A 26,949-nucleotide genomic window follows, 5' to 3' on the forward strand; every position below is an offset into this window, starting at 1 on the left:
GGCAGAGCAGGAGGCCAGGGCGGCGCTGGGAGAACAGGAGGCCAGGGCGGCGCCGGGAGAACAGGAGGCCAGGTCGGCGCCGGGAGAACAGGAGGCCAGGTCGGCGCCGGGAGAACAGGAGGCCAGGTCGGCGCCGGGAGAACAGGAGGCCAGGTCGGCGCCGGGGGAGGAGCCAGAGACCAGAGCAGGACCAGCGACCAGGGTGGTGCTGGAGGCGGAGCCAGAGACCAGAGCAGGACCGGCGACCAGGGTGGTGCTGGAGGCGGAGCCAGAGACCAGAGCAGGACCGGAGACCAGGGTGGTGCTGGAGGCGGAGCCAGAGGCCAGAGCAGGACCAGAGACCAGGGTGGTGCTGGAGGCGGAGCCAGAGACCAGAACGGAGTTGGCAGCCAGGGTGGTGCTTTGGGCCTATAAACAGGGACAGGAGGTAGAAGGGCTGGCAAGTCCAGCGAAGCAAAACACAGGAAAACAGAAACATGCATAGGTTCAGGCCAGGCAGAGAGTTCAGGTAGTTTGGGTGTCATGATGTCGACCACGTTCTCTGACTCAGTCATTTCGGTCGACCCGGCTGAGTCGGCTGGTTCCGTCAGCTCGGCCGGTTCCTTCGACCCGGTCGGTTCCGTTGGCCCGGTCGGTTCCGTCGACCCGGACGGTTCGGCAGGTTCCTTCGACCCGGTCGGTTTGGCAGGTTCCCTCGACCCGGTCGGTTCCGTCGACCCGGTCGGTTCGGCAGGTTCCATCGACCCGGTCGGTTCCGTGGACCCGGTCGGTTCCGTTGGCCCGGTCGGTTCCGTCAACCCGGACGGTTCGGCAGGTTCCTTCGGCCCGGTCGGTTCTGTCGACCCGGTCGGTTCGGCAGGTTCCTTCGACCCGGTCGGTTCGGCAGGTTCCTTCGACCCGGTCGGTTCGGCAGGTTCCTTCGACCCGGTCGGTTCCGTCGACCCGGACGGTTCGGCAGGTTCCTTCGGCCCGGTCGGTTCCGTCAACCCGGACGGTTCGGCAGGTTCCTTCGGCCCGGTCGGTTCGGCAGGTTCCTTCGACCCGGTCGGTTCCGTCGACCCGGTCGGTTCGGCAGGTTCCGTCGACCCGGTCGGTTCGGCATGTTCCGTCGACCCGGTCGGTTCGGCATGTTCCGTCGACCCGGTCGGTTCGGCAGGTTCCGTCGACCCGGTCGGTTCCATCGACCCGGTCGGTTCCGCAGGTTCCATCGACCCGGTCGGTTCCGTCGACCCGGTCGGTTCGGCAGGTTCCGTCGACCCGGTCGGTTCCGGTGACCCGGCTGGTTCCGGCGACCCGGCTGGTCCAGCTGGCGGCTTAGGGATGCCGGCCGCCCGAGCCGACCTCATCGGGGTATCCGCCAGTTTGGAGACCAGCCGGTTAGCACGGACCTCAGCCGAGCTCGCCGGTACGGTAGCCATGGGAACTGGCTCAATCACGGATGTGCACGGGACTGGTCTGGGCGGAGGCACTGTGGAGCATTCGGGCGTCCGTGGCTGATTCCACTCTGTGGCCCACGGATCCCGATGCTTGCTGCCCCCCCCCAAAAAAATACTTACGGCCGGCTTCCGTCTCTACAGTGCTCAAGGTTAGCGTGGACCCGTCCAGGAGCAATGCCAGGTTGACGAACTCTGAGAATGTTTTGATCTCCCGGGTAGACGGCATCAGATACCGCAGTATATCCCTTAGTCCATGCTTAAAAATGTCTTTTAGGGCCTTCTCCCCAAAGTTGACCTCATTGCATAGGTCCACGAATACCTCCGTATACTCCTCAACTGGGGCGTCCTCCTGACGTAGGCAAAACAGGAGTTCTGCTGGATCCATTGGGGGTTGGTCGTTCTGTCACGATGTGACACGGTGAGACAAAGGCGGGTGAGGATCCAAACGCAGTTTAAGGTTTTTAATAAACAAAACACAAACACAGGAAACGGGAACACGGACATGCACACACCAACAACGACCAACAACATTGAAGTGAACAGACAGAGTATATATGGTGAACGAGAACCAATCACAAAACAGAGGCAGACAAGGACTAAGACAAAACACCTGAGGAAGAGATTGAATGTAATTAGTGTCCATGGTAACAGATAGGTGGGCGGGGTCAACAATTAACATCAGGGAGAGACGCAGACAGAAACAAGGGGAAACAGACAGACACGTTACAGGCAGACAGTGTATTTAAGACAAACACTTTTCTTTGCTTAGACTTGTATTATTCTTCAGCATAAGAAGTCAGGCAAGGCTCTTGGGAAAAAAAATCAGTGAGCAACCAATCAGTCTGATACCTGAAGTGCTTTGAATAAATTGGCTTCAACTGAAAGATATTTATTTGTGTTATTTGTGTTGAGTATTCTGGGGTCTGAGATGTCAGCCTGACCGGCATGCTGCTAATCCTCAAATATGATATTAGTAAGTGTACTGGTCAGCTACTGTACAGCTGAATAGGATTGAGGCTTCACAAAGGTTGTAATGGAGATAATAGATGAAGATGTTTATATAGCTCAGGTAATATATAGCAGGTTTTGGAAAGTTGAAATATTGACATTTAAGGAAAGGTTCATATTTAATGTGGCAATAATGGACAGAATCTGTGTTTCCATGTCTGTGTGAGCAGCATACTGTCTCACCTGCACTGTAACTGAAGCATCCCACTAAACAGAAGAATCCTGGTCTATGCCCAAAGCAAAACCTGTCTGTAGCTCCAACTTGAGCAGGATGAAATCTCATAGTCAAGTGGTTTTTACCTTCTGTGTACAAAAGCTCAGAGGTTTAATGTTCATCTGAGCAGCTCTGGCATGAGTGCCAGTAGCTTTCCTAGTCTTAACACACACCTTGAAGTGACATGTCTAAAGCCTTTAACCACCCTAAATCCCATCATGCTTCACCTCATCCATCTTAGCAGTTTTTGTGTAATGTTACAACAGTCTGTTAGGCAACAGAATGAAAGTGGACACATAAGTTAAAGACAAGTGGACTGAACCTGCATAAATAAAGTATGCAAAGAAAACAATCAGAAGCAATATTTCTATTTCAATCTTTTTTTGCAGTTTAGTATATAGAGTTTATGTCTAGCCCACTAGCCATTTTAATACTCTATGACTCCAACACAACTGAAGTACTGATTCAGCAGTAACACCCATTGCAATCACACCAGTAGGAAGGCTGGAGTGTTGGAGAGAAATGCTTTGTATATTAAACTGATCCACCTTTATCCACACAGACACAAACTTCTTTTTTATCCGCATGAAAGTCTTTCTCAAAGAGAATGGCACTGCAGTCAATCAATATAGGGTTCAATAGCCATTGACTGGACTGACAGATTAGTGCAATACAGATGAATATGCAGACATTCTCATATGTCAGTATAGAGAAGATTCTGGCAGCATTAATATGAGGAGAATGGCACTTGCTGCAGAAATACATCCTCTCTCATTCAGATAGTGAAATCATAAATAGTTGTTTAGGTCTTTTGGCTCAAATTTAAGTGAGAGAGAGATTTTAACTCAAATTTAAGTTCCATTACACACATAAATGTGTCTTGGGTAGCTAAATCTGGTCATATACATTGATATTTGTGTAAAATTTGTTAGCAAATTTTTATAATGACATTTTTTAAACTATAGAATTTCGCCAAAGGATCATGGGTTCAGGGTTCAGGGTACATGGGTTCAGTTTGTGATCTGAGAAGAGGCTGAATCCTATATGCCAGATTCTGACGTACAGTACTTTTACTGTTGTGGCTACCAGGGACCTGCCTGATTTATCCCAGTGCTATGGTTGTGCTTGACACTTCTGCATTTATGACTCACTTTCTGCTGCTGTGGCTCTGCACTTGATGCCCATACTGAGCATCCTTTGAGTACACTTTATACTGTGTAACTAAGTATACTATAATTGTGGAAGAGTAAAAACTGGGCCAAACTGTCCCGAGCCATCAGAGAGGCAAAGCGTGCACATGCCCAGACAATCCACAGCCACTTCCAGGACAGCGGAGACACCCGGCGCATGTGGCAGGGCATACAGGCGATCACAAACTACAAGACAGCTTCACCTGCTTGTGATAGCGACGCCTCCCTCCCAGACGCGTTGAACGAGTTCTACGCTCGGTTCGAGGTACAGAACAACGTTACGCCAAGGAAGACCATCCCTCGTCCCGACGACCAGGTACTCTGTCTATCCACGGCCGACGTGAGGAGATCTCTATGCAGAGTTAACCCACGGAAGGCTGCTGGACCAGACAACATTCCTGGCAGGGCGCTCAGAGAATGTGCGGAACAGCTAGCGGATGTCTTTACGGACATCTTCAACATTTCCCTGAGCAGCGCCGTTGTTCCTACGTGCCTCAAAACTACCACCATCGTTCCTGTCCCAAAGAAGTCTACAGTGTCTTGCCTCAATGACTATCGTCCCGTTGCACTCACACCCATAGTTATGAAGTGCTTCGAGAAGCTCGTCATGAGGCACATCAAGACCCAGCTACCACCCTCACTTGACCCCCTACAGTTCGCGTATCGTCCAAACCGCTCCACAGACGATGCCATTACCACAGCCCTCCACTTAGCCCTCACCCATCTGGACAATAAGGACACTTATGTACGAATGCTGTTCATAGACTTTAGCTCAGCATTCAATACAATCATCCCTCAGCACCTGATTGGGAAGCTGAGCCTGCTGGGACTAAACACCTCCCTCTGCAACTGGATCCTGGACTTCCTGACTGGGAGACCTCAGTCAGTCCGGATCGGGAACAGCATCTCCAGCACCACCACACTGAACACTGGAGCTCCTCAAGGCTGCGTGCTCAGTCCACTGCTGTTCACTCTGCTGACTCACGACTGTGCAGCAATGCACAGATCGAATCATATTATTAAGTTCGCCGATGACACGACCGTGGTGGGTCTCATCAACAAGAACGACGAGTCAGCATACAGGGAGGAGGTGCAACAACTAACTGCCTGGTGTAGAGCCAACAACCTTTCTCTGAATGTGGACAAAACTAAAGAGATGGTTGTGGACTTCAGGAGAGCACAGAGCGACCACTCTCCGCTGAACATCGACGGATCATCTGTAGAGATCGTCAAGAGCACCAAATTTCTGGGTGTTCACCTAGCGGAGAACCTCACCTGGTCACTCAACACCAGCGCCATCACCAAGAAAGCCCAGCAGCGTCTCTACTTCCTCCGAAGGCTGAGAAAGGCACATCTCCCTCCCCCAACCCTGACCATGTTCTACAGAGGGACCATTGAGAGCATCCTGAGCAGCTGCATCACTGTCTGGTTTGGGAACTGTACGATCTCGGATCGCAAAACCCTGCAGCGGATAGTGAGGACAGCGGAGAAGATCATTGGGGTCTCTCTTCCCTCTATCATGGACACTTACACCACACGCTGCGTCCGCAAAGGCAACAGCATTGTGGATGACCCCACACACCCCTCACACACACTCTTCACCCTCCTGCCGTCTGGAAAAAGGTACCGAAGCATTCGGGCCCTCACGACCAGACTGCGTAACAGTTTCTTCCCACAAGCCATCAGACTTCTCAATAACCGAACTGTACTATACTGAGCACAACATACACACACATCATCTGTATGGACTGCACAGACCCTCACAAAACACACACACTGTTTTGCACACTTTTCTGCTGTTTTTGCACATATTGGACAATATCTCAGTCATCTGCTGTTTTTTGCACAACTCCATATATAATCCAAAGGACCTGCTGCTAAGAACCTGCTGCTGTTCATTCTTTTACTGCACAAAATACTGTTTGAACATTCAGTATTTACACCGGTCGGTCGGCACTGTTTCTGTTACTGTGTATTGTCTTTTGTGTATTGCATTTTTTGTACTTTTTGTATTGTCTTGTAACTTAATGTCTGCACTGTTTTTTGTCCTGCACTGTCTTTTGTCCTGCACTGTCTTGCTTGTCTTGTCCTGCACTGTTTGCACCAGGTTGCACAGTTGCACTTTATGTGGCTAAGACTACTTACATGTCCTTAGCCCTGTCTTTGTTTTATGTAGCACCTTGATCCTGGAGAAACGTTGTCTCATTTCACTGTGTACTGCAACAGCTATATATGGTTGAAATGACAATAAAAAGCTTCTTGACTTCTTGACTCTAAAGATTCATAATATCACAACCTGGTATAATCGCAGCAAAGTATCAGTTCTCTATTGAGCCTGATTCCTCTGAAAGATTCTTTATGTTACCTCAGGAAGTTTTGTCCTTGCATTTGAAATTCAGCTGAATTGAATAGAATTGGAGTTGGGGCTGAATTAAATTGAATTTCTGTGGAATCCTCTCTCAATTGTTAAGTTGTTTCGGATGTTCTGGCCAAAATAATAAAGTACCGGACAATAAGGAGGTCTACCAGAATGTTTTACTGAGCTACTTCTGCCAGTGAACTTGTACTGATCTAACTTATCTTAGCTAATGTTAGTGAGGATATACAACATATACAGTATATAAAATATGAGAGTATGACCAAACAGAACCAGCAGAAGTAGTCGTCCGTTAGTGCTCCATCTTAGAGAATCCTGCTCAAACACAGGGTTTGTTTTTCTGCCTGAAAATGTGTTCTTCAAGAAAAAAATAACAAATGGATATTGAATTATGCAAATCTGATCTTGTCACTGGCCAGCCACTTCTGTTATCCTCCCACGGCCTCATACAAATATTCTGCAATTTAAACCCAGCGCTTCAAATGACTCGATTAGTATTCATGCACATCATATTCAAATAGAAGCTGATTTTAATACAGCAAACTGCAGCTTAAAAACTAATCACACAAAAGAGTAATGAAGACACACGAGGATCTGCCATTTCTACAAGCATCAAAAAGGAAATTCACGTTGGAAGCTAAACAGTGACAGTCAAATTACATGGCAATTGACAAAGAAAGCCATTGCCCAAATGGAATGCATTTTTTATTACTGCTAATGTTGTTTTGTTGAATTTCTCCTGCAGTACCAGTGACAGCAGCAGAACCCCCTGTTGATTCGTTTACAATAGTGAAGGATTAACACCAAATTAGAAATTTCCTCTATTGGAGCTTGTAATTTCAGCTCCTCTACCCATTTACTGCTATGGAGCTAAATGGCTGTCAGATAGGACACATCAGAAATATAAAAACTCTGAGTGGCCTGCCACTGCTGTTTGTCTTAATTCTACCCAGCCCTCACACATGTGCTCATGGCACTCTTCAAGAAAAAGGTCATAAATCACAACGATTCACTTAAACAATTCTTTAATGTTTTTTTCTCATATTTACTTTTTTATAATTAGTCAGGACTGGTTGCTTCTGCTAAAAAGTTTAGACTAGCACAACATATTTTTTATTGTTGTAGTTGTGTTTTGTTGGTTTGTTTGTTATTATTATATCATCAAGCGTGTTGCAGGTATTTTTGCCACCTCACAGCTCCAGGGTCTCTAGTTCAGTCCTGAGCTTGTTTATTTTCTTGTCAATTTTGCATGTTCCCACGTGTTCATGTGGGTTTCTTAAGAGACGTTTCTTCCCTTCTTCTTTAACATGCCCACAGGTGTGAATGACTGTTAAAGAATCAAGTGACATCTGATAAAGAATTAATTATTATAAAACATAATTTTGCAGAATGATTTAATCCCCATAAGTTGATGTTACATTTCTGGAGTTTACTGTATCATCTGCTTCTCTCTGTGCATGACAAAAAATAACATCCATTTTCAAAGAATACTGAAACTTCAACCAGGCAGTGTTTAGATCTTACACACCTGAGAGATCACGTACTCTTAGCCTTAGACGTCAAACAGCAACATTTTTTAAATAGCTCAGTGAGACCATCATTATATTGCTGCTAATTATTAGATATTTTTTAATTTTTCTCTGACAGAGATTGTGTGACTGACATTTAATACAGACATTAGTCTATTTGTACGTGTCCTGTTGTCATGCCAGTCTGCAGCTGAAGTTTAGTCATGCTCCCTTTGAGCTGAGACATCATGTTATTCTCTCATTGCCAAAGATTTCCAATGTCTCATACCGAGAGTTCCATGGTCACAACACACCGGCTCAGGGGCTTCCTGTCTATGCTAAATAAAGGAACAAATATTTAATATTGGCCTTAATATGGCCAACATGTGTTTTCTGGTAAACTGTTTAGAGTGGAATATTTACTCATTTATACCTGGATAACAAAATTTTTCTTTGGCTAATGGACAATGGAAACATGAAATTTATGGCTTAAATCTTGAGCACAGCTTTCACAGATAAAGAGCCCAAGTGTGCTCAGACCAGCAACGCTCAGGCCTTAGGCTGTTTTCCTGTTGGCTGTTATTCTCATCCCTTCCACCCCCACACGTGCACAGAGATAAATCACATTTGCGAGCCAGGCCAACCAATCTGTAATCCTTTGTGACAAGGCTAAAGTCTCATTTAGGTTTGCTAATGTTTTAGCACCACAGTGAGCTGGACAAAATAAGTAGGATGTCATCTTAGTCATCATGGAGTGTCCTGTTTATACTTTCACAGGAGAAGCAAAGAGTAAACAATCAAAAACAAAAAAACGTGTGCTTGTCAGTCACAGGTGATATTCATCCTGCATGACCTTTATAATAACACCTATATGACAAGCCATATGCTGGTTATTACTGTGCATGACCGATGCAGAAATGACACAGTAACATGTATAATGTAAAGCATCACATGAGAAGGCCTGTAAATATACACATGATAACAACAAAAACAAAGGACATGTACTCAGACATGTACAACTCGGCATGGGCCGAGCAGAAAGAGATGCTCCCTTTTTAACAACATGAAATTATTATAGGTGGATTTAGATAAATTTTGTAATTAAATTAACTCCCTCAGGAAACACTTCATCTTTTACATTCCACAAAGTCATCAAGCAAATCAAATGAACAAAGAAGGGAGGCTTGTCTGAGGGCAATTGATTTCTGAAGACTTTACTTGCCACAGCATCACTATACATGCATAGCTTAATGCCCTTATCTACCCGTCCAGACCAGAGTAGGTTACTCTCTCTATGCAAAAGGAAGCTATAAGGCTGGAGGGAGGAGGCAGAAAGCGAGCCTTCAACTTCTCTGAGAATCTAAACAGCCTGGCACTCCTGCACAACGCACGCAGGAGCAAAGGTAAACTGCTGTTTCTATGGTTACTGGCCAGGCTCACCGTACACGAAATGTTCATTGCAATTTTAAGCTGCAGAAGAACCCTGATCGAGGGCATGAATCCATCCACCCACACACACTCTCTCTCTCACACACACATAAGTCCACAGAGTACCTATAGATGCTAACAGTTACATCAATTATGTAAACAAAAACACCCACATTTTGCTGCTTCTGATAGTATGTGTATGATGATTGCAGTCACAGTGCCTCGGTGTGTATGAAGTATGTAAAGCGTATAATTTATAAAGTAGCTCAGATCACAGTAGGAGAGAAAGGTGTTGGACTGAACAGCAACACTCTATGGTACGAGAAGGAGAGAGTCACACATCATTCTCATGCTGCTTCACACACACAAACACACAAACACACAAACACACACACACACACACACACACACACACACACACACACACACACACACACACACACACACACACACAGAGTCCCACCTCTGTCCTGGACTGTGTGAGAGAGGCAGAGAGAGTGAGTGAAAAAGAGTAGCTGTGAGGGTGTGATGAGGAGGGAGGAAGCTTAAAGCTTTACACATTTTTTCCACCTTTCCCAGTGGTTTATATACAATGCATTTTATTAATGAAATGTAATATAAATCACATATAAATACAATTATATAATGTTACCCTTGGCGGTGTTAGTGAAAGAGTTGCATGTTATACAGTATGTAGTATAGTTTCCAGGCAGCAAAAAAAATAAAAAATCTGCCTGATGAAAAAGCTTTTTCACATAAATCGAAGAGGTTGTGACATATGAAAGTGTCCTTTCAGAGTGAAAAATCATTGATAACTCTTATCAACCACAAAGGAGACTTTGCAATTAAACCTGAACCGCAGTACAGGATTTCACTGTAAAAAATACACTAACCAAACCGTTTATTAGGAACACTACACTAACACTAAACCCAGCCTTCCTTTGCCCTCAAAACAGCCTCAATTCTTTGTGGCCCAGATTCCATAAGATGTTTCTTGTTATATGCATGCATAACACAAATTCTTTGTGGCACGCCTGGCAAATAAACTGATTCTGATTCCCATTTAATGTATGACATGTATGTCATGTGTTTACATGCTGTGCTCTAAATTTGCTCTCACTATGTTACTAAAGGCCTACCTGCAGTGATCAGAATAATATTATCAGCTCGGCTATTTTAAAAAAATATTACCAAATGCTTCCATGGTAGTGAAGGCAAAGATCTAGATTGGCTGACCAGTCCTTTGGAAGAGACTTTAGCATTCATCATTCATATACCAGCACTCCTTCACATGCTAGCTGACAGCCTGATTCATTAGGAGAGCTGGAGATGGGGAATATGATGGACAGCTGGCCATATGACGTTGTGTTGCATGTATACTGTGTGTGCGTGTGTTTGTGTGTGTAGGGGTCAGTTTTATTTCACAAATTTATTTGTTAACTGTTTGCTAAAGATGGCCAGATGAGCCATTATAATGTGGCAGGCCACAGGTGGCTATGAACTTCTTCTGTTCTGTTTCTTTAGTGGTCAGTGTGCAATAGAGGGAGGGAAAGAGTGGTAGAAGATTGGGAGATGATTTATGGCTGTGATAAAGTGCTCCAGCTGGATCTGCAGTCAGGAGGATAATGCTTGCGGTGCTGCCACATCTTTAGCACAATACTCCCACTCCCTCAATTACATTACAGCTGAGAGATGGCCCAGCCCTTAAATAAAATAGCCCTCTCTTAAACGAAAGGTCAGCTTGAAGGTAGTGAAGGAGGACACAGGGACCTCCATATTGTTACCATTTCCATATCCTTCAGAATACAAACGAACACATGCATGCCCACATGCTATATATGATATATATATAGCATATATATATATGCTGGCAGACATGGCATCAGGTTAATAAAACAGTTTACTGAATATATGCAGCTGCATCAGGAGAATGACTGAGCGAGGTGTAATCACTCACCAATTCATTCGAAACATCTTAAACAGTATATACAGTATGTGCAGTATGGATAACATAATGTCTCACCTATTTCCTAACAGTGTTAATTTGGTATTTTTAACATCTGGCCAGGAACAACAGACAGTTTTTAAAGCCAACTAAAAATTGCTCTCCTGCAATTCATCAGCTCTCTACAGACTGCACATCCATCTAAACCACTCCCTAATTCTGCTCATTTTAAAAACATCCACGTATGCATGTATGCTCTGCATCATCATGTAACATCATGATCCAGAGAGTGCTGGTGTGGGTGCAGCCTTTTGTTCCACAGAGTGTTTGTGGATCTGATCTGTTTTCAAACCCTTCAACCCCCTTAGGGTTCATTATAATGCACAATCCATTTTCTTAGACTTTTAGTATAAGGTATTATGAGTCATGATCAAACCAAAAGCTTTGGTTGAATGTAAATCTTTTTTTGCCACATGGTTTCATAAGATTTCTCACAAAATTTCCTGCTCCATCGCACTAGGGATATGCTTTCTGTTCATTATTACCCTACCTTTATAAAGGGGCTGCCAGTGCATGCGCAAAATAACTGACAGGCAGACAGTACAGATGGATTGTGTTGAAATCTTGCTGAAATTTCTACATAGTTGCTGAACCCTGTCAGACATTTGTGTCACAGCTCATCCACTGAATCATATGCATGAATATATACTGTAAGTATCAGAATAATCACAGACTAAACAGGGTAATTATTTAATCAAAGCAAAGAAAATCACCAGCAAAATATATAGCAGGGCTCTCAGATCTTTAACATCCAGAGCCGTTTTATTCTAAAATAAATCCTTCCCAGTACAGATTTATTCGATAATCCAACTAATTAATATATGCACCATAATATTTTGGCTATTTATTGATTCCAGAGACTTTTTTATACTTGCACTTTCCACTGAAAAAGCCAACTTGGAGTAAGTCTTTTTCAGATACTGGGGCTTGGAATAAAAACCCAATTCAAGTCACAAGCCGAATAGGTTAATAACCACAAGGACTCAATAATAACACAATAACATTTACACTGTAAAAATTTTACATGCATCAATTCTTGATGGACTACTGACATAAAACACTCAGGTAGTTAAAGATTTACTGACACACTCATGAAGTGTTGTTAATATTTGACAGTTAATATTTGTAAATTTCTGTACATCGGAACTATAATCTGACAATCTAAATCACACCGATAGTTTGCTTAATCGAACTATAGTTTGCTAGAACAAGCAAAAGGAAGATGCTCATTTATACGTGATGACTAGCACTAATCTCTGAAAATAAATCCCTTTCCCATACAAAAACATCCGAACTTGTCCGAGTTACTGTATTTGTTTAATATAACTATCTTGGCTACACTAGTGTGAGCAGCTGACTAACATTAAAGACAGAAATATTAGCCCAGGCCTAGTGTGAATCCTCAGCCACTTGCTTTGGCTGTGTTCACAATGCACATGCAATAAAAAACATGCCACAAACCAGCCTCATATTCCTTTTGGTACATCAGATATCACAGATGACTTGGTAGGCACAGATGAGTCGATCTAAGCACAGGGCCTTCCAGATTTAATTCGCAAGGTCTTAATAATGGAGCAGCTCTCATTTTCGCAGTCAAGTCAAACTAAACAATCTTCATTATGTGGTAAATAACCTCAGAAATTCATTCTGACTTGTTTAGTGATGCTAGTGGTGCTAGCTGTACTAGCTGAGATATTAGACCACCTAAGACCACCCAATATGTCTTCTCATTCGGTCTAAATTCCCAAACTATCATTCAGACAGTGACATGTTACAGCTTAAACCACCTAAGATTCATTTCATACATCCATCATGAGGACAAGAATGTAATCAGTGGACATTAGGTTTTTCATAGAAAGTGGTAAGTTTGATTGGCTGAGGCTGGATTTGCCTGTGTATGATTGTGTGTGTGTTTGTGCGTGCGTGTTCTTCTACACTCACCAGTACTCTGCCTGTGAGAGTCTGTGCTGAGATCATGACCCCGGCCCAGTCTTTCACCGAGGTCATCCAGCCCACCTCACTAGCTGGAGCCTCATCCTTCTCATCCTGGCTCTTCAGTGGCCCATCTGCCTGCCCGTTATTCACTTTCTGGGCCTCCTGCCAGAAACACACATGCAAACACAACAACAAAAGTCATCACAATGAATACAAGATATTTTATATTTTACACTTCTGCACTTCTTCTTCATACATATCTTAGTGTAGTAAATAATAGTTTGACTTTAAAAGAGGGTTAGATGGAGAGAAACCTTCCCTGACTTCATTCATTAATACCATAAATATAATAGTCAGAATATAATACACTGTAGAAGTGCTAAGGGGCAGCAGCATTGTTTCTGTTGAGTCTTTTCACCATATCGTGCTGTGTGCTGTCAACCCAGTCTCACGGCAGTTGAAAAAGAAAAAGACTGATTTATCTTCAAATATAAAGGATGCACACATGCAACATAAAAGTTATTTGGTCAGCCCCTATACAGAAAAAAACCTAAATACAAGTTTTAAAAACAAAACTTCGAGCCATGCTCTCTCATTCCTGGAATAAATAACTAAAATGAGAAATGTGACTGTACACTTTATGTGTTCACTTCTTTATATTCATTTCTCATCAAACCATGAGCGTAAAAACTTTGCACATGATGTCAGTACTAATGCTCATGTCTAGTATTAAGAAAAAGGATACATCACAAACAAAGGAAAACACCTAAAAGCTTCATCTCTGAAACTACTGTATGTGGATTGATGTCGAAAAAAAAAGTTGATTATTCCTATGGGGTTTTATTCCTCTTATACCACAATAACTTGCTGATTCCAACAATATATTAGTTTTCAAAGAACAGCACACTGTAATTTTTATAAAGTTATATTTTATGTTGTAGAATGTCTGAAAAATTATCTCACTAACATGATATTGTGTGCGTGTGTGTGTGCGTGTGTGTGTGTATCTATTAATCCTATAAAACAGAAGGATGCAATATGGTGCTTTAAAAAACCCTTATAACTTCATGGCCATGACTCACACTAAAGTTTATTGAACACATGGCCAGTGTGTGTGTGTGTGTGTGTGTGTGTGTGTGTGTGTGTGTGTGTGTGTGTGTGTGTGTGTGGGTGTGTGTGTGTGTGGGTGTGTGTGTGTGATCACACACTGCCTAACACATACAGCACACCTAGCAGAGTGTAGGCCATATAGAGCACTGCTATGATTCACAGGCTCAGGAAGTCATCCCGGCATATTGGGCTTACATCAGCAGGTACACAATAACTCCCAGTCAGGTAGGTGGATAGAAGCACAGCCATCACATATGCTTTTTTAAGACCTACAATATCTTCTGTTCAGTATAGTCTTTACCTGACATAAAGCAATGTGTGTGCCATACACAGCTATGGATAACAGACAACCTCATAGTTGTCCTACATCCAAATGTGAATGCAAATGGAAAATAGAAGCAATTAGGTTTGTGAGAAAAATGGTACAAGTACATGCAGGGGCGGACTTAAATTTCCTTAAGGAATTAGTGAGAGTGGGATTTAAACAAGTCCTGAACACACCTCAATGACATAATAAAACCTTATTACATTAGCAACATTAGCTTTTAGTTTGCACAGTTCTGCCAGACTAGCTTGTTGAACAGCACTAAAGAATTTTTTGCTCAATTTGTTCCCTTAAAAATGCTATTGCAAGCTACATGTGGAAGAATGTGGGTTGTGCTGAACATACTAAGCTCACAGCTGCAAGAGACCAGATTTAGATAGATTTCATGGCTATTTTATCCATACTTTTGTGCAGTTTTGGCAGAAGTGTTACAGTATAACAGAAGTGTTGAGAATATAATACATGTATTAAAAACATCAGTGTGACTGTCACAGTTCCTGATCCCCAGGTGAAAGAGCAAAACCTAACAAAAATCATCAGCTGGTGACTGGCCAGTAGACCCACTAGCATCTGCACAGAATAGCAACAGACAGTGTACATGTAAGTGTGCACGATAGTTTGTTTCATTCCAGAGATATGTCATCAAATGTCATACTGTTTGTTTCTCTGTAAATATGTAAAGTGTGACAAATGCTTAAACTTAAACTTGTGTTCATGCATTTGGAAAGAATTCCTCAACCAAATGCTGATGGAGAACAACATCATTTCAGTTATAGAGACGCGTAGCTCCTATTGATTTCATTGTTTTTCTTTTTGTAAAGAAAAACTACATACTTTGAATGTGTAGCAAAAAGTATGCAAGTACTGGAACTTACGAATACTACTGTACACAGTGCATTTCAGCTTTACTTTGTTCATTATTTATTATATAATGTATACAATCTGATCGAATCTACCAATCCCTTGATTAATTTTTTGACATTTTTGCCATGCTTGCAAAACTCCTCCTCCTTCTCACAAGGAGTTGTGGTCAATAATAGCTGAGAAAGTGTCCACAGACCCACATTTGATAATCTCCTGGAAATAGTAAACCATCCAGGAAACTGTAAGATACTTATTTAAACATACTATGATTCAGGAAAGGCTAATTCTAATCTTGGATACTATTTAGGATGCGAATTGGGAAGCAGCAACTGTCTGCAATCTCTGGCATTTTATTAACGCTCGGACTTTAGTGTGGTACGCACTTTGCTTGCCTGCTGCATGTGGCAGCAGTGTTGCATTACTGAAGTGCATGTGAGTCAGATTACAGAGACGCTCCTTCCCTGTACTTCGTACTTCACAGATCATAAGTAAAGGGACAATGGGCTGTGCTGATTTTCAGCTACACACTTCATCGAACAGACTCTTGTTGCAAATCTTATAAATGATTATAACTCATTTGTCCCATCAGTCACTTTCAGCAAAGACTTAAAGAAATAAACAAGTCTTGCTGAAATAAATAACTACTGTACATAACAACAGGTCAGGTGTTTCTTGACACCGAAAGAAATAATTACAGACTATATGGCTGCTCCAGATGCAGCATTTGAGCAAAACTAACTAGCCTCTGCACATATCCATACACAAACACTGACCCAGCAAATGTGCTGACACTTGATCTGGTACATGGGGATTTTCTGCTGAAACTGGATTATATTCTGTAATGATGTGCCAAGGAGGCAGCTGGTGTTCTGCTAATTACTTACGTCAAAACAGTGTTGATGAACCTAGTAGTAAAAGGTCTGCTCAATGCTCCTTGGGTAGTGTTTTTTTTTTTTTTTACTATGTACAATAAACAGATCCTTAAATTACAGTATACTGGCAAATATTAAAACGAAGACCAAAACACTTGTGACGTTATCAACATTATCCCAGTGTGAATGTGAACATGAACACAGACAGAACAGTATTGATTTAGAGGAGATGTCCCTCCCCAGTGATCCCGACATTTCATCATGTAATATGAGTACTAAGTAGGGCTGGGTGTTATCTAAAAATAATTATAATATCCTTTTGTAAAAATACATAACCAATTACACACACACACCCTTAATCCACGTGTATGCCTGCTTACAGCAACTCTAACCTGTTTTTTTTTTCAATCATCTCCTATTTTGTATTTCCTATTTTCTCATTTAAAAAGCTGTACCAGAATAAAAAAAACACAACCATCAGTCTCCAGAACTATTGGCACCCTTATGTAAGAAGACTATGTCAAATGTCTTTGTGGCTAATGAACTTAATATAGAACTTTAGATTCTTTGAAACTTTGGACTTATATAAAAAAATAAATAAAAATTTGAAGCATAATTATGTAAGGTCAGCATGCCTTCTATGAAATAGGATACAATTTATATGAACTAATAAACTTTTAGCTAAGAGTCTAAGTCCTTGTGTCTTTAGTGTGTCTTGAATGTGAACTTTTATGATTTTTATACTGAAAATTACACACCCCTTTTTCTGAATTTGAGGCTGTTCACTGGTCGTTAATATCAGGGCTGTCGAGTGTCACGCATTGAGAGTGACAGTCACGCATTTGGGACTTTTATCACGCTCTCCCGCCACACATCGTATTTCTCACGCAGAAAAACTTTTTGACTATTTATCATATAGTTAATATGCCGCAGCACCCAAAATGTATCAGTCCGAGCCTTGCACTTATCAGCCAATCAAAAAAAGAGGAAAAAAGAAAATAGCACTATATGGGTAAGATTTAACGCAACAACATTCATTGGTGATGGTTAGAGATGTCATGCTTGCCTGTCTTCAAAACGTGAGAGCCCTGTAATATTCAAAAAGCAGACCATTTCATTAATATTCATTAGCTTCCTAATATCTTCACAATATAGGGAGAGACAGTTTGCATGAACATCTAGTTAACTTATAACATCTCTATCAGGCTGTATAATTATTACTAACATCGACCTGTAGTCAAGTGTGAATAAAACAGTTTAAATGTGAACTTGCTGTTGATTAAAATAGGACAAAACATAAATGCTTGAGCCATAAAAATCCTTTCCTGCTTCTTCTGTTCTGCTTCCATCAATAACGAGTGTTCACAGTATCCCAGTTAGTTGGTGATGATGTGTTATGATTGTAGACTTCTGGGTTTTGTCATTTTCTTCCATGTTTAGACTGACAAAGTTCATAAGTACAGTCACCCCCAAAGGTATTGAGTCATTTGAGGCAGATGGATTAAAACAAAAAACTAAATATCTTCACAGAAAAATCAAACGTACATTTAGGTTCATTTTGAGAAAACATGCAATGCCAAAAACACCAGAGCAACTCCCAATGCGACACTTTGGGTTTTTTCTGAGCATCTAATTTAATCTTCTTCACACAAGTCATTGTACTGCTCAGTCAATAGACATTTATCATGTTTGCGAATGATTAGAGGGCTGCTGCATGATAACTGCTACAATCACGACTCCTGACAGGCAATGTTACAACAACAGAAAGCGTTGGCAGTGTATAGATGAATGTGGATGGTCTGCTGCGTGGCTAAATCCATGAATTATTTATGTCCTCTCACATTGATGGCTGGACCGATTCAGAACAATATAAACAAGAAACAATTTCTACTTAGTCTGAGCAGCTTGCAGTAAAGGGCTCAGGGGCAGCATGCCATGGGGTACTCCATCTGCTATTTTTATGCCTGTGATGTCAAAGCCTTTAACCTCACTCTGGCCTTTTTCATTATCCAAACAGACTTTCTCTCTCTCTCTCTCTCTCTCTCTCTCTCTCTCTCTCTCTCTCTCTCTCTCTCTCTCTCTCTCTCTCTCTCTCCCACACACACACACACACACACTCTCTCTCTCTCCTGTGTACCTTCATTAATGCATGGAGAGAAGCAAGAATGACCTTGTTTTTTGGCCGCTTTCATTGTTTATCTAGCTAATACATTTCTGGCCAATTAGCCTTTATTTGTTTTTATTTATTCACAGGTGAAGGAAAAAGCTTATTTTATGGATAGTTTTATATCCATTTCCTATTCTTGCAATGCATTGCGTGACAAAAACTACCAGGAGGCACAGTATTCCTCCAAGGCATGTTAAGCCTGCCACATTTTCCGAGCCACCACCCATGCAGCATCACTGAGCATCACAAGAGTTACTCGGCTTGTAAAGAAAAAAAGCACTTAGTGAAAGAGTGCTTAGTGTTCTCCCCTGTCCAGGGATGAGTCAGTCGCATCCTCTTCAGATACACTGCCAAGGACAGGACATGGGGTATCCGGGATTCCATCCAAAATCTGACACTGACCTCTACTCTATTCACAAGGACAATTCAGCACTTACAAAGAAAGGATATACATGAATATGAAAGACAGACTTATAATCTTTATAAATACTGTGCTGTGGGGAATATACTGTAGGCTGGAGATCCACTAATAAGGAAATCAGAGAACAGGGCACGTAAGCTAGACTGCTTGAATACGACACGGCTTCATCACAGCTGTTCCGGCCACTTCCATTTGCATCGCTGGGGGTAACTGCAGTCCATGCTAAGCCCTATTTTTAACTTCCCTCAGGGAGCAAAAAAAAAAAATCTAACAAGATCTACAAAATCCTGCCTTTTTTTAACAATTACTCCAGATTTATTAGTAATCCCACTCTATTTACAATTACTGCTATTTTTACTGCCTATACAGCCCAGAATTCCGAATGTGTCCAACATAACCCCCTCACCGCCTTAGGTTTAGGATCTAAAGACAAGCCAAGGCCATTATGTAAACACAGGTATAGAGAACTGCATGCAGGTTGCCATGCCTGCTAACGCTGCCTCTTATTCATTATCTAATCACATTTCTCCAGCACCAAACACCATATATACCACAAAGCCATTAAAGTCAGCATGCTAAATCGTTACTAAGTTTTCATCTTGCCTCTTCTTAAACAACACCCTGTAACAACCCTGCTACTGACTAACAACAATGTGCTGCATTTTGAAAGACGCCAAAAGAGAAGAGGATGTGGGGAAAACCTTCAGTCAGCATCAAATTTACAACCTGGCTCTAGAGGCTAAAACTAATGGGAAGAGGACTTTCTGTTCTGGGCTGAGCTACATGACATGATTTCCACATTTCACATGTAGCCTACAAACAATTACATTCATATGTGCACTATATTGTGTTGTAAATCTTTCTCATGGGAACCTCATGTTTATTATATTAGAAGCTGTGAGATAAAACTATGTCAAAATGATGTTATTGAATCGGATTGAAAAAAGTGTTATTCCTGTAGTGTATTATGTATTTGTATGCAGTGTGTCGAGTTGCTGAGAATACAAAAAACATGAAGCCAAATCACAAAACATATTCTTCAAAGTATGGTGATTTAAAATGCAGTAAATTTACACTCACAAGGGAGGAGAAATTGGAACTCCATTAGCGAGCCCTCTAGGGATACAGAAGCCCTAATGTGTTTGTGACCTCAACCAAAAGTCATCAAGTCTTTGCTGAACATTGTGACTTTATGCTGAGTTGTTCTCTTCCTGCATATTCAGGTATAAACTTCTGAGTTTTGCTTGAATCTTAAATCCCTTTCCAGTGTAATGTAGATTGTGTTAGCAAGAGCGTTGGGTCTATGTAACAGCTTTGTGCTGCACTTTCTTCTGCCCGGGTTTGTTAATGTATCCATACACGTGTATGCTAATTAATCCGTCTAGCATGGCGTGCATTAATTTAAACCAATTTACTTTTTTTTTCCTCTGGTTCTTGAACCTACTTTTTTTTTGCATCTTCAGCCTTTGTTAATTGGAATACACACTGAACAACAGGCAGATCTGCTTCACAGTGTCATTCCTTAACATCTCAAAACACAAACACAGCCCACATTAGAGAATGGCGATACAATGCCTGTACATTAGTGTGAAGCCACAGATGTCTCTACCTAATTCATAACACTGCATCCATTAAGAGGAGATTTTCAGGCTTAGTGCTCTCAGACAAAACACCCTCACTCAGAGTGGTGTAGCTAGACAAGGTCAGGGTATAGACATCTGCCTGCAGTGCTTTAATAATCCTAATGCCTTCTGATGATGTGCAGGACCGAAGTCTTTAATAAATTCTAGTGTGCTGTTTCACACCATGCTGTACTAATTATGCCTAAAGTGCCGTGGCCCTCAGTTTCCCACGTTTAATTCAATCAGTAAAACGGATAGGAAAAGATAGGAATAATCCAAAGAAAATGAGAAAGGAAAGAAAAAACACAAGCAAAAGAGAGATGCGTGTAAAGGTCTGGTAACTTGGTAGATGCTGCAAGCTTATAAGCATGATTAAAATGAAAAAAAAAATGATCAGGTGACACGGGCAAAGCAGGTAGTTATGTCACTTCACAGCTCCATGGATTCTAATTTGATCCCGAGCTTGAGATGTTGTCTACAGTATGTGATATTTTGCATGTTTGCCTGAGTTGGTCTGTGTTTTCTCTGGGTACATCACTTTGCTTCCACAGTCAGAAAAACAAGGAGGATGAATGTGTGTGCATAGTCTATGGACACTGTCATCCCATCTAGGTTAGATGCCTTGAACCCAAAGGAGAGACACTGGATCTATCAGGACCCTGACCAGAGTATGTCCATAACTGCTGATGTCCTGGGATTTCACAAACAACCATCTCAAGAGTTTGCGCAAAATGGTGTAATAAAGAAAAAACATGCAGTTTGCGGTAGCTCTGTGGATAGAAACACCTTGTTGAAGGCTACAGTAATGAGTCAGTTGGGCTTCAACAGCAGAAGACCACATCAGGTTCCACTTCTGTCAGCCAAGAACAGGAAGCTGAGGCTGCAGTGGGCACAGACTCACCAAACCAGGACAGTTGAAGAATTGAAAAACATAGACTGCTCTGATGAATCTCAATTTCTGCTGCGCTACACAGATGGCAGGGTCAGAATTTGGCACTGATAGCATGAATCCATGAGCCCAAACTGTCCAGGCTGGTGAAGGTGGTATGATGGTGTAGGAAATGTTTTCTTGGCATACTTTAGTCTATAAATATCAATCAATCATCATACCACACAACATCTGAGTATTTTTGCTGTCCATGTGCATCCCTTCATGACCACAATTGTGTCATGACCATAATCATGACAATGAGTTCAGTTATCTTCAGTGCTTCACTGGACACCTTTGGGATGCGGTAGAATGGGAGATTCACGCCATAAAAGTGCAGCTAAAAAATGTGCAGAAATTGTGTGCTGCCGTCATATCGACATGAAGCAGACTCAAAGAAATGTTTTCAACATTCGGTGGAATCCATGCCACAACAAATTCTGGCTGGCTTGAGAGCTAATGAAAGCCCTGAAATACAGTGATTGTTTATGAGTTCAGTTCTCTACTTGACATAAGGGAACCTAATTTCTCACTCAAAAATTGCTACAATTAATTGTGGTTTATTATTTGTTAGTGCAGAGACTACAAATAGGCTTTACCCAAGAGATATAAAGCCAAAAATGTAATCGATCTCATTTAACATGCACAACCACTATCTTCACAATGCATAAAAGGAATCAGGTTGAACCTATTTGCATAGGCTCTGAAAACACAAATGATTTTGAAAAGAAAGGAGATTCCTTTTCACAGTCTGCAATCTATAGTTGTCAGCTCTATGATGTTATTTTCCTCCATTGTGTTCACCTCAGATCTCTTATTCCCAAAGCCATTCACCAACCTGGAGGATGATTCCATTTTTCTTATTGCACCAATGAACTACAATCCTCTCAAGGGCATTCCCCCAAAAACAGTGTGTGTGTGTGTGTGTGTGTGTGTGTGTGTGTGTGTGTGTGTGTGTGTGTGTGTGTGTGTGTGTGTGTGTGTGTGTGTGTGCACATGGATTGATTCACATCTTTTGATGGGCTAGATGTGTGTCAGGGGCTGATTTATGTATCATAAATCAGGGCCCTCATGTATCAGAGATGTCCAAATCTCCTCACCATGACGCTTCCATCTGCACTGCCATAGCTCTGCCATGAGCAGCCCACAAACATAAAAGGGCACCCAAGGGGCTTTAATTACATGTACCACCTCTCACACATTCTGAGAAAAGGACCACTGTAATGATTTTTTGTATTTCTCTAATACACAAGATCCCACTTTTACTTTAAATGAAAAATTATGCTGAAACATCAGCTTTTCCACTAATTACACATTTAAGACCACAATGCTGTGCCATCTTAAGGAAACAGACCACATATGGCATCTGTAGCATATGTGCAATCAGCACAGACAATAATACTAACATTCTTCTCTACAATGGAAATGAAAATTGTCCACTCATGTCATATTTACAGAATATGCCTAAGGACAGTTGTAGATGTTAACATGAAACATTTATACAGAGCACTACAATAAAGCTATATTACTGTATATTATGTTTTCAGAGATTCTTTCAGTGGTCTTTTTTTTTGTAGATGTAGACAGCATAAACAAAAAGCAAGGTCAAATCAATTCAAGTCAAGAAGTTTTTATTGTCATTTCAACCATATATAGCTGTTGCAGTATGCAGTGAAATGAGATAACGTTTCTCCAGGACCATGATGCTACGTAGAACACAGATAGGGCTATTAAGTGTGTCAATTTCTACCATATTACACATAGATATTACAAAATGACAGGAATAAACAGCCGCTTTGACTTCCTTTATACAGTGACCATTGAGTTAACACGTTTTCTGCTCGTTCCTTTCCTGAACATGAAAACACGAATATTCTGGAGTGTGCTAATCCCACACAGTTGTAACAGATGGGATAGACAGAGTTTAGACTGCTTTACTATTCCTTTAAGATGAGCCAAACACCTGTGTTGCAGTCATCTGCTGCCTGAAATAGTGAAAATGATGAGAAGCGAGAAGCATCAAAGAGGGTTTAACCTGGCCCTGTCCTTAAAGACATGAGAGGAAAAAGCTGAAGCGTTTACTGACGGTGACCTATGCCAATCAATGACCATAAAAAGACCTTTAAAATGACCTTTCAATCAATTTTTAAGGACTGCCACAACTAAAAGCAAGCCCCACTCAATGATATTATACTAAAGGCCTTTGAACAATTATATCTTTAAAGGTGACCTTGCTATTGATGGACTGTTTTTGTTCATGCATAAGAAAGGTGACAGATCATATATGATGCTGTGCTGGCATTTGGCTCCTGACTATAATTTGTCCATTATATATTTCATTTATTGAAGGACTTTATGTGAAATATGAAAAGCCACTCAACCGGACATAGACGTTGTGAAAAGTCACATCAATAATTCTGTCTTTGGTATTGTTATCATTTATATTATTGTTAGGTTCATGTCAGAATTTGGCAGCCTTTTAATATTTATAAAAAGATAGATGTGAATTATTCCAGGCTAATGTTTCTTTGGTAGATGCTACTGCCTTGTGTCCAAGTCTACCATTGCTTCAGTTTATGTTGCTTCAGTTCAAAAGCGCCTACACTGACCACATCCAAACAAACAGAACCTTTAAGAACTGGACTCAATTTCTGATGGTATGCCAACCTTAAAAACTGCTGTTATGATGGCATGTGTTTACAATCGAAAAGCACTTCCTCCGAGAAATACAGCACTGACACTCCTACGGAAATACTTTTTTAAAAATAAAATATCATAGCACTTGACACCTTTTCCACAGGCCTTCCATTATGCGATCACCTCAAAGCATCTTATCCCTCTTTTACTGCCAGCTACATCATAAATCAGCCAGCTGGGCATAAAGGCTGAATGAAACTGGTGCACTGGCAAGACTACAGCTAGCTGGGATAACACTGTGTTCAACCGGAGTTGCTTTCATTACTGCCACCTTTCTACAGACACCATGCTTTCTCCTCTGATGGATGAACTCACTAAAAATCAAGGTGGAGGTTTATATACTGTCTTGAACAAAGAACAAATCAGAAAACATGCCCAGAATCAGACAGAATGCGACTCTAAAATAGTAGGAGACATACTGTAGCCATATGTTTAATTCTGCTTGGTATGCATGATTATTATGCATTTTTGCTTCAGGAAAAAAAAAAAAACATTTTACAAATGTGTGTTACTGACCATATAAACACTGTTGATGGTAAATATAGTATTTATTTTTATGGCCATTCATATTAAAAGCTCACAGTAAAAGACCCTCTTGCATCACTGAGCTGTCCTTACATCTAATGCTAAAATCACTGCAGGAAACAACCAGGCTGTGCTTTAATCCCAACCTTCAAAATGTGATTCCAATAACATAAAACTAAATCTAAATTACTGATAGCTTCCAGAGTATTTTTTTCTGAATCAGTAGGTAGAATAGTAATAATATCTGACTATAAATAAATAGTGTATAGTCCTGGATTACTTGTGGATATACTTTATTCAGCAGACAAGGAGAACACAGCTGTTCGGAAAGACTGATTTACAGCATACCTAAGCCTCTATTCATTTGCCCCCTATGCACGTGCGTGGCTATGTGCTATAAGTGGAGACACTGGAGCAGCACATGTGAAAGGTCATTGCTCTGATGGCAGCTGAGTGTTCTTGTTCTGCAGAGTGGAAACCCCACCGCAGGCCTGTTTGGAGGCAAAGCTTTTTCAGAAGCCCACCCTGAGTCCCAACAGTTCACTTTCACTCTCTTCACCTACTGTAACAGTACACAGATGCAGCTCAATGAAGCATTTGCACTGCCAACGGCTTCCTTTTGCAGCTACAAACACAATTCTACTGTCAACCCCTTGTATGTTCTCATGCTCTTTACTCTAATGGTGTCCATTAGCCTGACTATTAATGTGTCCTTCTGTGTATTTACAGCTTCCTCCAACAAGTTGCTGAAGGTGTGATAAAGTAACGAGATACAGTACATTAGCACTAAACCCGGGTATTGTTCATAATAGACTTAGTTGTGTGTGCAAAAGGTTTCTGCCTCCCATTCATTATTATAAAAATTCCCTGACCACAATATTTTCTAATAACTAATTTTTATAATCTCTTTTGTGTACTTTGCAGTAGAAAGTAAAATAAGTCCCAGATCTGAGCATTTTGGAAACTGGAATTCCAAATTATTTTAAAGCTGATTATTATTAAAAAAAAAAAAATACTGGCTTGGCTTTTCTTCATAGATATTCCAAACCATCAAAAACACACTATTTGGTGTATCAGTAGCTAATTTCATAATCTCATAATTGTCCAAAAATAAAAATATGGATCAGTTATCTTTCCTCACTAGCTAGTTATTTAATTACAAATTAATTGTGGATAAACTGCACCAGCCACCTGATACAGGGAATCAAGGAGTGAACAAATTATTCAAATGTTTAAAAAAGATCAAAATAAAGACCAACCCAAAGCTATTGGAGATATTTGTCATGTATAATGCAATATAATGACAGATCTTTATATCCATATTCTAGCCTTATCCTACCTTACTGGGCTACAAGACAGCAGGTGAAACACCCCTTAGTTCACAATTTATAGGCTGTAACCATGTTCAATCAAACCTGTCCTGCCCTGTTTCACTGAAATACACTGCTCAGGCTATAAAAGTACTACAAAAAAAGGTCATGTTGAAGTGAATTATAGAATGAAATGACAAGCGTTTTTCTATGAGAACATTTTTAAGAGTGAATCACACAGAGTTTCTTCTCACACCCACACGCACTAGCAGTTCATGCTGCTACCACTGGCTGGTCACCAGCAAACAAAGCAGCACACAACGTGAGTGCCCCTTCTAAAAGACAAAAAAATATACGCTCACTGTTCATTTTAGGAAAGATACACAAATAAATACACAGATATATTTCCAGGCTTATCAGTGGAAATAAAATTATACTGTATATGTTATGTACCCCTCAATCATGCAAGCTATATAAATATTTTACTCCAGATTATTGTCAGCTCTCTATGAAACCCAACCTTTCACCTCATCAAGGTGAAAGACAGAAAAGCCAAAACAAATGGCAATGAGTAGTGTCTCAAGCTTCATTTGTTAAATTTGAGCCTGTGGCCATCATCTTAAGAGGGTTAAAGCACTGCCTTTTTTCATTACTGTGAGCCAATCTTCACTGCTAATCCCATGACTTGCAGATCCGCTTTAAGAAGCCTATAAGGCTATGAGAGTGTGGTGATCCACAGAACACATTTTCCAACCTTAGTTAATAGAGCATTAATCAATACTTAGTAAATGCTCCATTACCCTCACTTACTGTATAAAATAAAAACTTGGAAGGCTTTCAAAGACCGACAAAATGGCATTGAAGTTTATACTGCCTGCTACAGAGCAAACCACCTAAAATATCAACAGAATCTACACCGGAATCTCATCCAGACTCACATCAGAACCATTGTTATGGTCCTTAAAAACAAATGCCTTCTTCATGTCAAGTTCATTCTCATAAGAACA

General features: G+C 41.2%; 1 protein-coding gene across 24 annotated transcripts in view; it reads right to left on the bottom strand.

The window, feature by feature from the left end:
* The window catches only part of kcnma1a (potassium large conductance calcium-activated channel, subfamily M, alpha member 1a), a 130,497-nt gene that overhangs the window by 85,368 nt on the left and 18,180 nt on the right, over positions 1-26,949 (bottom strand). For all 24 annotated transcript variants that reach the window (XM_047812576.1, XM_047812577.1, XM_047812587.1 and 21 more), the window contains exon 2: positions 13,108-13,263. In XM_047812576.1, the coding sequence (XP_047668532.1) occupies positions 13,108-13,263 (156 nt within the window). The remainder of the gene's footprint in view (positions 1-13,107; positions 13,264-26,949) is intronic.

Source organism: Tachysurus fulvidraco, chromosome 4 (genome assembly GCF_022655615.1).
Source record: "Tachysurus fulvidraco isolate hzauxx_2018 chromosome 4, HZAU_PFXX_2.0, whole genome shotgun sequence".
In the NCBI taxonomy this organism is placed as follows: Eukaryota; Metazoa; Chordata; class Actinopteri; order Siluriformes; family Bagridae; genus Tachysurus; species Tachysurus fulvidraco.